Source organism: Nerophis lumbriciformis, linkage group LG15 (assembly GCF_033978685.3).
Source record: "Nerophis lumbriciformis linkage group LG15, RoL_Nlum_v2.1, whole genome shotgun sequence".
NCBI classification, from domain to species: domain Eukaryota; kingdom Metazoa; phylum Chordata; class Actinopteri; order Syngnathiformes; family Syngnathidae; genus Nerophis; species Nerophis lumbriciformis.
In genome coordinates this window covers 27304770-27321447 of record NC_084562.2, presented here as the reverse complement: position 1 = coordinate 27321447, position 16678 = coordinate 27304770, and the positions used below count along the sequence as shown (strand labels likewise).

Here is a 16678-nt window from a genome sequence, read left to right as displayed (position 1 = left end):
TGGGACACTTAGGACTAGCACCTGCCAAATACGCGGGCCAGACCAATGCTGCTTGCAGCTTTAATTTTTATTTGATATATGTTGACCACATTAACCCTGGCAATGGACCCTGTGTGTATTTGTATGTTATGCCATTGTTTACACATTTGGTAAATAAATAACCAAAAAATGTATTTTTTTTTTTTTTTTTTACTGTACCGAACATGAACCGAATCGTGACCTCTAAACCGGAGTAGATACCGAACCGAAATTTTTGTGTACCGTTACACCCCTAGATTAAACAATAAAGAACTTAAAAGGCATATTGTTTTAGCTTCACGTCAGGAGTGTACTGATAGTTTTTCAACATCCCAGGAACCAGTCAGTTTGATTGCGCAATGTTGTCTCTGTACCGTCGGGCGTTGCCCCCTGAATGTGGCCACTTGTTGTCCGCAGCTCCTCATCTCCAAACTGGAGAAGAACAAAGCGATGAAAGCCGAGGATAAAGCCAAGATCATGCAGACCTTGGGCACCCTGACCAAGAGCATCACCAAGCTCCAAGAAGAGATAAAAGGCATCTCGAGCAGCCGCAACCTTCTTCATGCAGCCAAGAGCAAGGCCCAAGTAATCCTGTTACTCACTGCTTGTGGGATTTGTAGCATAGAGATGACTTTGTCTCCCGTCTTCTCATGTTTGAAGAGAAAAGTGGAAGATAAGAGAATGTTTATTTTCCCAGGCTCAGAAAGAACTGCTTGATGCAGAGCTGGACCTCCACAAGAAGACTCAAGCTGGGGAGGACACAGCTTTGTTGAAGCTCAAGTATACCCAGCTGCAAATCGAGGTATTCATCATCAACTCTCACCACTAGGGGGCACTCGTGCGCCATTTTGGATGACTCGCATGATTCATATTTTTGGTGCTTCCACACAGGCGGCTAAAAGGGGACTCCTGGCACCAGGCCGGGGCCGGGGCCGGGGCCGAGGGGCGCCAGCTCGAGGCCGCGGCGCTCTAAGGGCCCGGGGACGGGGGAGCAGGGGGCGGGGACGAGGCGTCTCACTGCACGCGGTCGTGGACCATCGACCACGAGCTCTTCAGATCTCTGGTTTCACTGAGCACGAGCGAGTAGATCTGCTGCCACACTTTGCTGTAAGTCTGCTTATTCTGGCATTGTTTGGACACGACGTCACATGTTACACATCCACCAATTGGATTTTTTTAAGGCCGATATTTGGAGCCTATTATTCTTTTGCAGTAAAAGTTATTTCAGTCCACTTTTTATGTTTCAGCCTTTTTCCAAAATGGAATAAATTCACTTTTTTCCCTCAAAATTTCACACACAATATCCCTTTTTTTTTTAATTTGTGAAAATGTATTGATAAAATAAAACATTACGTGTACGCAGAGGTGGGTAGTAACGCGCTACATTTACTCCGTTACATCTACTTGAGTAACTTTTGGGATAAATTGTACTTCTAAGAGTAGTTTTAATGCAACATACTTTTACTTTTACTTAAGTATATTTATAGAGAAGGAACGCTACTTTTACTCCGCTACTTTTATCTACATTCAGCTCGCTACTCGCTACTAATTTTTATCGATCTGTTAATGCACGCTTTGTTTGTTTTGGTCTGTCAGACAGACCTTCAAAGTGCCTGCCTTACTGGTGACGTTTCACTTCGTTCCACCAATCAGATGCAGTCACTGGTGACGTTGGACCAATCAAACAGAGCCAGGTGGTCACATGACCTGACTTAAACAAGTGGAAAAACTTATTGGGGTGTTACCATTTAGTAGTCAATTGTACGGAATGTGTACTTCACTGTGCAATCGACTAATAAAAGTTCCAATCAATCAATCAAAAGTGTGAAGGAAAAAAGATACTTTATTTCAACCGTACATGCCGTCAAAAGCCTAAAGACTGATCGCACATGAGGACGTTCCTGTCTTCACAATAAAAGTGCCGCTCCATCGCGCCTGCGCTTTCAAAATAAGAGTCTCCGAAAGCCAGCGTAAACAAGCTAGCAAGCTACGGAGTTTGACGCCAATATATTTCTTGTAAAGTGTATAAAAACGAATATGGAAGCTGGACAAATAAGATGCCAAAAACCCACCACTTTCATGTGGTATTAGACAGAAAGGAGGAACTTTTCTTCTCCTCCATTTGAAAACGTGGACGTTATCATCACTACTGTCTGATTACAATCAATGCAAGTCATCAGAATCAGGTAATACATCAATTTATATTCTTGTCTTCATGAAAGAAAGGAATCTATATGTTAAACATGCATGTATATTCATTAAAACACCTTTAACATGTAAACAAAAACAGCAAAATAAATACATATAAATGATATACTGTATATATCAATGTATATGTGTGTATGTATATATATATATGTATATATACAGTATATATATATATATATATATATATATATATATGATATGAGTGTGTATGTTACTCATCAGTTACTCAGTACTTGAGTAGTTTTTTCACAACATACTTTTTACTTTTTCTCAAGTAAATATTTGGGTGACTACTCCTTACTTTTACTTGAGTAATACATCTTTAAAGTAACAGTACTCTTACTTGAGTACAATTTCTGGCTACTCTACCCACCTCTGCGTGTACGTTAGTTTTTTACAGCCTTTGCTTGATACTTTGTTGATGCACCTTTGGCAGCCATTCCAGCCTCAAGTCTTTTTGAATAGGATGACACAAGCTTGGCACACCTATCTTTGGGCAGTTTCTCTCATTCCCCTTTGCAGCGCCTGTTGAGCTCCATCAGGTTGGATGGGAAGTGTTGGTTTTCATCCAGGATGTCTCTGTCCTGAGGCCTTAATGCTGCCAAGGGTGCACCAACAAAGTATCGAGCAAAGGCTTTCAATACGTATGTTTTTTCCATTTTAATACATCTGCAAATTAAAAAGGAAACTTTTCACATTATTAAAAAAAAAAAAAAGTTCTCAAAAAAAAAAAAAAAAGGCCGATATCAACAATATACGTCATAATGCCAAGTATCGGCACCGATAATCGATCAATCTCCAGAACGTACACATTTTTAATTGGGTAAAAAGCTTTGGTTATTTACATTTTTTGTGCAAATTGGTTCGAGATCTGATTGTGGTGAATTAATTTCTCTTAAGTAGTATTGTGTACATTCTGGAGATCGATCGAGTATCGGTGCCGATACTTGGCATTATGACGTATATTGTTATCGGCCTTTTTTTTTTCTTTTTTTTTTTTTTTTGAGAAAACTTTTTTACACTTGTTTCACACAATATATCCTCCAAGCATCATCCGGTCACCACAACACGACCACTACCTGGAAATACTTAATCACATCCTGGGTAATTTCTCTAAATTTGAACTGGGCTTCCATGTGCTAAAACCACAGGGGTAAGTTGAAGAATGTACACATTTAAAAAAAAAAAAAAAAAAGGCCAATATCAACAATATACGTCATAATGCCAAGTATCGGCACCGATACTCGCTCGATCTCCAGAATGTACACATTTTTAATCGGGTAAAAAGCTTCGGTTATTTAAATTTTTTGTGCAAATTATCGGTTCCAGGTCTGATTGTGGTGAATTAATTTCTCTTAAGTAGTATTGTTTTTAATAAATAAAATATGTTTATAGTTGGAGATATTTTATTTATTAATAACATTTTAAAAATGTTGTGCAAATTATTGGTTCCAGGTCTGATTGTGGTGAATTAATTTCTCTTAAGTAGTATTGTTTTTAATAAATAAAATATGTTTATAGTTGAAGATATTTTATTTATTAATAACAATACTACTTAAGAGAAATTAATTCACCACAATCAGACCTGGAACCAATAATTTGCACAACATTTTTTACATTTTTACATTTTTTACATTTTTTTTTTAAATGTACACATTTAAAAAAAGAAAAAAAAAGGCCAATATCAACAATATACCGGTACGTCATAATGCCAAGTATCGGCACCGATACTCGATCGATCTCCAGAATGTACACATTTTTAATCGGGTAAAAAGCTTTGGTTATTTACATTTTTTGTGCAAATTATTGGTTCCAGGTCTGATTGTGGTGAATTAATTTCTCTTAAGTAGTATTGTTTTTAATAAATAAAATATGTTTATAGTTGGAGATATTTTATTTATTAATAAAATGTAAAAAATGTTGTGCAAATTATTGGTTCCAGGTCTGATTGTGGTGAATTAATTTCTCTTAAGTAGTATTGTTATTAATAAATAAAATATCTTCAACTATAAACATATTTTATTTATTAAAAACAATACTACTTAAGAGAAATTAATTCACCACAATCAGACCTCAAACCAATAATTTGCACAAAAAATGTAAATAACCAAAGCTTTTTACCCGATTAAAAATGTGTACATTCTGGAGATCGATCGAGTATCGGTGCCGATACTTGGCAATATGACGTATATTGTTGATATCGGCCTTTTTTCTTTTTTTTTTGAGAAAACTTTTTTACACTTGTTTCACACAATATATCCTCCAAGCATCATCCGGTCACCACAACACGACCACTACCTGGAAATACTTAATCACATCCTGGGTAATTTCTCTAAATTTGAACTGGGCTTCCATGTGCTAAAACCACAGGGGTAAGTTGAAGAATGTACACATTAAAAAAAAAAAATGGCCGATATCAACAATGTACGTCATAATGCCAAGTATCGGCACCGATACTCGATCGATCTCCAGAATGTACACATTTTTAATCGGGTAAAAAGCTTTGGTTATTTACATTTTTTGTGCAAATTATTGGTTCCAGGTCTGATTGTGGTGAATTAATTTCTCTTTAGTATTGTTATTAATAAATAAAATATCTTCAACTATAAACATATTTTATTTATTAAAAACAATACTACTTAAGAGAAATTAATTCACCATTTAAAAAAAAAAAATGGCCGATATCAACAATATACGTCATAATGCCAAGTATCGGCACCGATACTCGATCGATCTCCAGAATGTACACATTTTTAATCGGGTAAAAAGCTTTGGTTATTTACATTTTTTGTGCAAATTATTGGTTCCAGGTCTGATTGTGGTGAATTAATTTCTCTTTAGTATTGTTTTTAATAAATAAAATATGTTTATAGTTGGAGATATTTTATTTATTAATACAATTTAAAAAATGTTGTGCAAATTATTGGTTCCAGGTCTGATTGTGGTGAATTAATTTCTCTTAAGTAGTATTGTTATTAATAAATAAAATATCTTCAACTATAAACATATTTTATTTATTAAAAACAATACTACTTAAGAGAAATTAATTCACCACAATCAGACCTGGAACCGATAATTTGCACAACATTTTTTAAATTTTATTAATAAATAAAATATCTCCAACTATAAACATATTTTAAATAAATAAAATATCTTCAACTATAAACATATTTTATTTATGAAAAACAATACTACTTAAGAGAAATTAATTCACCACAATCAGACCTGGAACCAATAATTTGCACAACATTTTTTAAATTTTATTAATAAATAAAATATCTCCAACTATAAACATATTTTATTTATTAAAAACAATACTACTTAAGAGAAATTAATTCACCACAATCAGACCTCAAACCAATAATTTGCACAAAAAATGTAAATAACCAAAGCTTTTTACCCGATTAAAAATGTGTACATTCTGGAGATCGATCGAGTATCGGTGCCGATACTTGGCATTATGACGTATATTGTTGATATCGGCCTTTTTTTCTTTCTTTTTTTTTTTTGAGAAAACTTTTTTACACTTGTTTCACACAATATATCCTCCAAGCATCATCCGGTCACCACAACACGACCACTACCTGGAAATACTTAATCACATCCTGGGTAATTTCTCTAAATTTGAACTGGGCTTCCATGTGCTAAAACCACAGGGGTAAGTTGAAGAATGTACACATTTTTTTTTTTAAATGGCCGATATCAACAATATACGTCATAATGCCAAGTATCTGCACCGATACTCGATCGATCTCCAGAATGTACACATTTTTAATCGGGTAAAAAGCTTTGGTTATTTACATTTTTTGTGCAAATTATTGGTTCCAGGTCTGATTGTGGTGAATTAATTTCTCTTAAGTAGTATTGTTTTTAATAAATAAAATATGTTTATAGTTGGAGATATTTTATTTATTAATAAAATTTAAAAAATGTTGTGCAAATTATTGGTTCCAGGTCTGATTGTGGTGAATTAATTTCTCTTAAGTAGTATTGTTATTAATAAATAAAATATCTTCAACTATAAACATATTTATTAAAAACAATACTACTTAAGAGAAATTAATTCACCATTTAAAAAAAAAAAAATGGCCGATATCAACAATATACGTCATAATGCCAAGTATCGGCACCGATACTCGATCGATCTCCAGAATGTACACATTTTTAATCGGGTAAAAAGCTTTGGTTATTTACATTTTTTGTGCAAATTATTGGTTCCAGGTCTGATTGTGGTGAATTAATTTCTCTTAAGTAGTATTGTTTTTAATAAATAAAATATGTTTATAGTTGGAGATATTTTATTTATTAATAAAATGTAAAAAATGTTGTGCAAATTATTGGTTCCAGGTCTGATTGTGGTGAATTAATTTCTCTTAAGTAGTATTGTTATTAATAAATAAAATATCTTCAACTATAAACATATTTTATTTATTAAAAACAATACTACTTAAGAGAAATTAATTCACCACAATCAGACCTCAAACCAATAATTTGCACAAAAAATGTAAATAACCAAAGCTTTTTACCCGATTAAAAATGTGTACATTCTGGAGATCGATCGAGTATCGGTGCCGATACTTGGCAATATGACGTATATTGTTGATATCGGCCTTTTTTTTTTTTTTTTGAGAAAACTTTTTTACACTTGTTTCACACAATATATCCTCCAAGCATCATCCGGTCACCACAACACGACCACTACCTGGAAATACTTAATCACATCCTGGGTAATTTCTCTAAATTTGAACTGGGCTTCCATGTGCTAAAACCACAGGGGTAAGTTGAAGAATGTACACATTAAAAAAAAAAAATGGCCGATATCAACAATGTACGTCATAATGCCAAGTATCGGCACCGATACTCGATCGATCTCCAGAATGTACACATTTTTAATCGGGTAAAAAGCTTTGGTTATTTACATTTTTTGTGCAAATTATTGGTTCCAGGTCTGATTGTGGTGAATTAATTTCTCTTTAGTATTGTTATTAATAAATAAAATATCTTCAACTATAAACATATTTTATTTATTAAAAACAATACTACTTAAGAGAAATTAATTCACCATTTAAAAAAAAAAAATGGCCGATATCAACAATATACGTCATAATGCCAAGTATCGGCACCGATACTCGATCGATCTCCAGAATGTACACATTTTTAATCGGGTAAAAAGCTTTGGTTATTTACATTTTTTGTGCAAATTATTGGTTCCAGGTCTGATTGTGGTGAATTAATTTCTCTTTAGTATTGTTTTTAATAAATAAAATATGTTTATAGTTGGAGATATTTTATTTATTAATACAATTTAAAAAATGTTGTGCAAATTATTGGTTCCAGGTCTGATTGTGGTGAATTAATTTCTCTTAAGTAGTATTGTTATTAATAAATAAAATATCTTCAACTATAAACATATTTTATTTATTAAAAACAATACTACTTAAGAGAAATTAATTCACCACAATCAGACCTGGAACCGATAATTTGCACAACATTTTTTAAATTTTATTAATAAATAAAATATCTCCAACTATAAACATATTTTAAATAAATAAAATATCTTCAACTATAAACATATTTTATTTATTAAAAACAATACTACTTAAGAGAAATTAATTCACCACAATCAGACCTGGAACCAATAATTTGCACAACATTTTTTAAATTTTATTAATAAATAAAATATCTCCAACTATAAACATATTTTATTTATTAAAAACAATACTACTTAAGAGAAATTAATTCACCACAATCAGACCTCAAACCAATAATTTGCACAAAAAATGTAAATAACCAAAGCTTTTTACCCGATTAAAAATGTGTACATTCTGGAGATCGATCGAGTATCGGTGCCGATACTTGGCATTATGACGTATATTGTTGATATCGGCCTTTTTTTCTTTCTTTTTTTTTTTGAGAAAACTTTTTTACACTTGTTTCACACAATATATCCTCCAAGCATCATCCGGTCACCACAACACGACCACTACCTGGAAATACTTAATCACATCCTGGGTAATTTCTCTAAATTTGAACTGGGCTTCCATGTGCTAAAACCACAGGGGTAAGTTGAAGAATGTACACATTTTTTTTTTTAAATGGCCGATATCAACAATATACGTCATAATGCCAAGTATCTGCACCGATACTCGATCGATCTCCAGAATGTACACATTTTTAATCGGGTAAAAAGCTTTGGTTATTTACATTTTTTGTGCAAATTATTGGTTCCAGGTCTGATTGTGGTGAATTAATTTCTCTTAAGTAGTATTGTTTTTAATAAATAAAATATGTTTATAGTTGGAGATATTTTATTTATTAATAAAATTTAAAAAATGTTGTGCAAATTATTGGTTCCAGGTCTGATTGTGGTGAATTAATTTCTCTTAAGTAGTATTGTTTTTAATAAATAAAATATCTCCAACTATAAACATATTTTATTTATACAATATCTGCCATATTTATAAAATATCTCCAACTACAAACATATTTTATTTATTAAAAACAATACTACTTAAGAGAAATTAATTCACCACAATCAGACCTGGAACCAATAATTTGCACAAAAAATGTAAATAACCAAAGCTTTTTACCCGATTAAAAATGTGTACATTCTGGAGATCGATCGAGTATCGGTGCCGATACTTGGCATTATGACGTATATTGTTGATATCGGCCATTTTTTTTTTTTTTAAATGTGTACAATCTTCAACTTACCCCTGTGGTTTTAGCACATGGAAGCCCAGTTCAAATGTAGAGAAATTACCCAGGATGTGATTAAGTATTTCCAGGTAGTGGTCGTGTTGTGGTGACCGGGTGATGCTTGGAGGATATATTGTGTGAAACAAGTGTAAAGGTGACTATATGGCTAATATTTCGTGTTTAGAGTGCTCTAATTATGTAAAAAAAAAAAAAACTAAATAGAGCTTACACTTTTTAATGCTCTACTGATAAAAGTAATACGTTGACTAATAATTTTTTTAAGTGGAAAATCGTTAGCCAATTAGCCATGATAAACGAGGGAGGACTGCATGTGTAATATATTTGTTTCATAGTACTTCTGTAGGTAATTGCAGTAACAGGTGGTGTTTAACTGGTTATTTGATTATTTACACATTTATATTTATGAAATGACATACTGTATGTTCCGTGTTGACCATCTTGAAGCAATTTGGAGAAATCGAGGACTGCCATATCGATGACAACAGCCTGTCGGCAATCATCACCTACAGGACGAGAGCCGAGGCAGAGCAGGTGAGCTGCCTGCTAACTGTGTGCGTGCGTGTGTGTATATATATATATATATATATATATATATATATATATATATGTCTTAATAAGGTTATCCAAAAAATAGTGCTCGATACCGTAGTAGAGCGCAATATATGTATGTGTGGGGAAAAAAATCACAAGACTACTTCATCTCTACAGGCCTGTTTCATGAGGGGTTCCCTCAATCATCAGGAGATTAAAAAAAAAAAAAAAAAAAATCTCCTGATGATTGAGGGAACCCCTCATGAAACAGGCCTGTAGAGATGAAGTAGTCTTGTGATTTTTTTTTCCCACACATACATATATATATATATATATATATATATATATATATATATATATATATATATATATATATATATTAGGGCTGCAACAACTAATCGATTAAAATCAATTATAAAAATAGTTGGCGATTAATTTAGTCATCGATTCGTTGGATCTATGCTATGCGCAGAGGCAATTTATTTATTTTAAAAAATTTTATATACCTTTATTTATAAACTGCAACATGTACAAACAGCTGAGAAACAATCAAAATAAGTATGGTGACAGTATGCTGTTTTTTTCCCAATAAAATACTGGAAAGGATAGAAATGTAGTTTGTCTCTTTTATCCGATTATTAATCGATTAATTGAAGTAATAATCAACAGATTAATCGATTATCAAATTAATCGTTAGTTGCAGCCCTTATATATATGTATATGTATTTGTGTATATATATGTATATGTATGTATATATATATATATATATATATATATATATATATATATTAGGGCTGCAACAACTAATCGATTAAATCGATTAAAATCGATTATAAAGATATTTGGCGATTAATTTAGTCATCGATTCGTTGGATCTATGTTATGCGCATGCGCAGAGGCAATTTATTTATTTTTAATTTTTTATAAACCTTTATTTATAAACTGCAACATGTACAAACAGCTGAGAAACAATAATCAAAATAAGCATGGTGCCAGTATGCTGTTTTTTTCCCAATAAAATACTGGAAAGGATAGAAATGTAGTTTGTCTCTTTTATCCGATTAATTGAAGTAATAATCAACAGATTAATCGATTATCAAATTAATCGTTAGTTGCAGCCCTTATATATATATATATATATGTATATGTGTGTATATATATATATATATACATATATATATATATGTATATATATATATATATATATGTGTGTGTATATATATACATACATGTGTATATATGTATATATATATATATATGTGTGTATATATATATATATATATGTGTGTATATATATATATGTATGTATATATATATATGTATATATATATATGTATGTGTATATATATATATAATGTGTATGTATATATATATGTATGTATATGTATATATATATATATGTATGTATATATGTATGTATATATGTATGTATATATATATGTATGTATATATATATATATGTGTGTATATGTATGTATATATATATATATGTATATATATATATATGTGTGTATATGTATATATATATATGTATGTGTGTATATATATATATATATGTATATATGTATGTATATATATATGTATATATATATATATGTATATATATATATATGTATATATATATATATATATGTGTGTATATATATATATATATATATATATATATATATATATATATATATATATAATCTTGTCAACATACGTTTAAATCCATATTTTCGCAACTGCAGGCAGCCCTTCATGGCCCCAAGTTGAACTCCCACAATTTACACCTGGCCTGGCACAAACCTGCCATCACGCTGAGTGCTGCGGATGCTAACGAGGCCGACGCAGAGGAGGATGAGGTTGGTGCCAATTCATGTTTCCGAGGGGGTAAAGAAGATTTTGGAAAAAAGTTATTAGGGGAGTCCTGATCAGCATTCGTAATACCAGCGTTACTTACGCTGTTACTTTTACTAGCAACGAGCAATTTAGTTACTTTTATTTCCATTACAACGCCGTGAGCGATGGCGTGATGTAACGTGGCACGCTACTTTTGATGTGGTTTTATGTCAACAATGCAGCGTCCTAAGTGCAGCAAGTCAATGCAGGAATTATTATTATTATTAACCAATATAATGAACATCAAATCACTGATTGAAGTGACAAACTTGCCATCCAAACAATACCTTGTTTGTTGACAACAGGATATGACAGCCATAGGAGCACATTCAATCTCTTTGAGCACAGGTAACACAATCTGTGAAAAGATTCAAAAGAGCTGGTGTCAGAGCCTACAAAGTGCTAACTGCTACAGCTAACGAACACAGCTCTGTTGAAACCCTCGATGATGTCATACGTCACTAGGCAACAGGCCCCGCCTTTTAAAAGCACAGACTTTGCACTCATATGAAAACTCTCTCAAATGTATATGCCATCTATTCAAAGTTATGCACACAAGTCAACACGCTGCAGGATTGCTTATATCGCACATGATATCACACACAAGTAAACACGTTGCAGGATTGCTTATATTGCACATGATATCACACACAAGTAAACACGCTACAGGGTTGCTTATATCGCACATATCACACGCAAGTAAACACGCTGCGGGATTGCTTATATCGCGCATGATATATCACACAAGTAAACACGCGGCAGGATTGCTTATATCGCACATGATATATCACACACAAGTAAACACGCGGCAGGATTGCTTGTATTGCACATGATATCACACGCAAGTAAACACGCTGCAGGACTGCTTGTATCGCACATGATATCACACGCAAGTAAACATGCTGCAGGACTGCTTTTATCGCACATAATAATAATAATAATAACTGGGATTTATATAGCGCTTTTCTAAGTACCCAAAGTCGCTTTACATGTAGAACATGTAAACATGCACATGATATCACACACAAGTAAACGCATTGCAGGAGTGCTTGTATCTCACATGATATCACACACAAGTAAACGCATTGCAGGAGTGCTTGTATCTCACATGATATCACACACAAGTAAACGCATTGCAGGATTGCTTGTATCGCACATGATATCACACGCAAGTAAACACGCGGCAGGATTGCTTATATCGCACATGATATCACACGCAAGTAAACACGCTGCAGGACTGCTTGTATCGCACATGATATCACACACAAGTAAACACGCTGCAGGACTGCTTGTATCGCACATGATATCACACACAAGTAAACGCATTGCAGGAGTGCTTGTATCTCACATAATATCACACACAAGTAAATACTCTGCAGGACTCATTGTATCACACACAAGTAAACACTCTGCAGGACTCATTGTATCGCACATGATATCACACGCAAGTAAACACGCTGCAGGACTGCTTGTATCGCACATGATATCACACGCAAATAAACATGCTGCAGGACTGCTTTTATCGCACATGATATCACACACAAGTAAACGCATTGCAGGACTGCTTTTATCCCACATGATATCACACACAAGTAAACGCATTGCAGGACTGCTTGTATCTCACATGATATCACACACAAGTAAACACTCTGCAGGATTGCTTATATCGCACATGATATCACACACAAGTCAACACGCTGCATGATTGCTTATATTGCACATGATATCACACACAAGTCAACACGCTGCAGGATTGCTTATCGCACATGATATCACACACACAAGTAAACACGCTGCAGGATTGCTTATATTGCACATGATATCACACACAAGTAAACACGCTACAGGGTTGCTTATATCGCACATGATATCACACGCAAGTAAACATGCTGCAGGACTGCTTGTATCTCACATATCACACAAGTAAACGCATTGCATGACTGCTTGTATCTCACATGATATCACACACAAGTAAACACTCTGCAGGATTGCTTATATTGCACATGGTATCACACACAAGTAAACACGCTGCAGGATTGCTTATATTGCACATGATATCACACACAAGTCAACACGCTGCAGGATTGCTTATCGCACATGATATCACACACACAAGTAAACACGCTGCAGGATTGCCTATATTGCACATGATATCACACACAAGTAAACACGCTACAGGGTTGCTTATATCAATCAATCAATCAATCTTTATTTATATAGCCCTAAATCACAAGTGTCTCAAAGGGCTGCACAAGCCACAACGACATCCTCGGTACAAAGCCCACATAAGGGCAAGGAAAAACTCACCCCAGTGGGACGTCGATGTGAATGACTATGAGAAACCTTGGAGAGGACCGCATATGTGGGTAACCCCCCCCCCCCCTCTAGGGGAGACCGAAAGCAATGGATGTCGCACATTATATCACACGCAAGTAAACACGCTGCAGGATTGCTTATATCGCACATGATATATCACACACAAGTAAACACGCGGCAGGATTGCTTATATTGCACATGATATCACACACAAGTAAACACGCTGCAGGATTTCTTGTATCGCACATGATATCACACGCAAGTAAACACTCTGCAGGACTGCTTGTATCGCACATGATATCACACACAAGTAAACGCATTGCAGGACTGCTTTTATCCCACATGATATCACACACAAGTAAACGCATTGCAGGACTGCTTGTATCTCACATGATATCACACACAAGTAAACACGCTGCAGGATTGCTTATATTGCACATGATATCACACACAAGTCAACACGCTGCATGATTGCTTATATTGCACATGATATCACACACAAGTCAACACGCTGCAGGATTGCTTATCGCACATGATATCACACACACAAGTAAACACGCTGCAGGATTGCTTATATTGCACATGATATCACACACAAGTAAACACGCTACAGGGTTGCTTATATCGCACATGATATCACACGCAAGTAAACATGCTGCAGGACTGCTTGTATCTCACATATCACACAAGTAAACGCATTGCATGACTGCTTGTATCTCACATGATATCACACACAAGTAAACACTCTGCAGGATTGCTTATATCGCACATGATATCACACACAAGTCAACACGCTGCAGGATTGCTTATATTGCACATGATATCACACACAAGTCAACACGCTGCAGGATTGCTTATCGCACATGATATCACACACACAAGTAAACACGCTGCAGGATTGCTTATATTGCACATGATATCACACACAAGTAAACACGCTACAGGGTTGCTTATATCGCACATATCACACGCAAGTAAACACGCTGCGGGATTGCTTATATCGCACATGATATATCACACACAAGTATACACGCGGCAGGATTGCTTATATCGCACATGATATCACACACAAGTAAACACGCTGCAGGATTGCTTGTATCGCACATGATATCACACGCAAGTAAACACGCTGCAGGACTGCTTGTATCGCACATGATATCACACGCAAGTAAACACGCTGCAGGACTGCTTGTATCGCACATGATATCACACGCAAGTAAACACGCTGCAGGATTGCATATATCGCACATGATATATCACACACAAGTAAACACGCGGCAGGATTGCTTATATCGCACATGATATCACACACAAGTAAACACGCTGCAGGATTGCTTGTATCGCATATGATATCACACGCAAGTAAACACGCTGCATGATTGCTTGTATTGCACATGATATCACACACAAGTCAACACGCTGCAGGATTGCTTGTATCGCACATGATATCACACACAAGTAAATATGCTGCAGGACTGCTTTTATAGCACATGATATCACACACAAGTAAACGCATTGCATGACTGCTTGTATCTCACATGATATCACACACAAGTAAACGCATTGCATGACTGCTTGTATCTCACATGATATCACACACAAGTAAACGCATTGCATGACTGCTTGTATCTCACATGATATCACACACAAGTAAACACGCTGCAGGATTGCTTATATTGCACATGATATCACACACAAGTAAACATGCCACAGGACTGCATCACATGACTTGCAGCATCAGAGAAGTGTCAGTGTGATGCTTGTAGTTCCTACATTGCCCTCCAGAGGGAAGCATTGCACCAGACGTGTGTTTACACTTGATGATATCATGTCAGTCTTCTTGCAAGAAGTGAGAATAACCCTTCAGTGATGTCTCCTCTGCCTGCAGTATCCTGAAGAATCCCTGAGTGACGACGCCTTGCTGCAGGACGACGACGAGGAGGAGGACGACAACGAGCCTCGCTCCTGGCGCAGATGAACATCTCCTGCAGTTTTATTTATTCCACTGCCTGTTCATTCATCCACAGCCAAGAAACTTTGATTTTAATATCTTTTCCACAGGCAACCTTTTTTTTTTTTTATGCTCTTAATGTCGATTTTTTTTTTTTTTTCCCCCCCGGGATCATTTTGGATCATAGAAGTGGTAGTTTGTCCGTTTGTTACCTTTGACCTCGAGCTTTTTTGTGGAGTAGTACTACAGTATTGATCATATGTAAATATTTTATGTCTGCTTTGAAATAATTTGTACGAAAGCTTAGTTTCTCAGTTATTTGGCTTCAACTTTGAATTGTAAAAAAAAAAAAAAAACAAACCCAAAAAATAAAGAATTGAAATGGTCAGGAGACACTGCCAGGAAAAGGGTGGAAAAGAGAGAAAAAAGCATGGCAGTGAAAAGATTCACCCTTTAAAAAGTTGCAAATGACCATTTCAAAAAAACAAAAAAAACCTTCATGTTCACCTAAAGAGCAAATTTCCTCAACAATTCCTCCTTGCTGTCTCCGTAAGGTAATAATATTTGTAATGTCTGAATCTACACGGAAGGTAAGATGTCAGATATTTGCAACATTTTCACAAAAAAACATCATTTTAACATTCATTAAATTAACTTTGTTCTTGTTTTTGCAGGTGCTGCTCATCAATCAATCAATCAATCAATGTTTATTTATATAGCCCTAAATCACAAGTGTCTCAAAGGGCTGCACAAGCCACAACGGCATCCTCGGTACAAAGCCCACATACGGGCAAGGAAAAACTCACCCCAGTGGGACGTCGATGTGAATGACTATGAGAAACCTTGGAGAGGACCGCATATGTGGGTAACCTCATCTCCTGAAGAAACTATTATTGTTATGCACTGTGAATAGAATGTATCATAAATGCACTTTTGTACAATTTACTTCTCTGATTATTTAATGAACACAAGAACATTGAAGTCCTTTCATTAATCAAGGAAATATTTCATATCCAGAAACAAAAATAAATGTTATATTATGATCAAATAAT

At 34.6% G+C, this 16678-nt stretch overlaps 1 protein-coding gene across 1 annotated transcript in view; it reads left to right on the top strand.

Annotated features, from left to right (window-relative positions):
* rbm26 (RNA binding motif protein 26) overlaps positions 1 to 16124 on the top strand; it is a 55548-nt gene extending 39424 nt beyond the window's left edge. Inside the window, exons 17-22 of the mRNA XM_061974692.2 lie at positions 436 to 603; positions 716 to 820; positions 910 to 1125; positions 9391 to 9477; positions 11209 to 11322; positions 15564 to 16124. Of these exons, the coding sequence (XP_061830676.2) occupies positions 436 to 603; positions 716 to 820; positions 910 to 1125; positions 9391 to 9477; positions 11209 to 11322; positions 15564 to 15653 (780 nt within the window). The 3' untranslated portion in view covers positions 15654 to 16124. The remainder of the gene's footprint in view (positions 1 to 435; positions 604 to 715; positions 821 to 909; positions 1126 to 9390; positions 9478 to 11208; positions 11323 to 15563) is intronic.
* Positions 16125 to 16678: the final 554 nt, after the last annotated feature.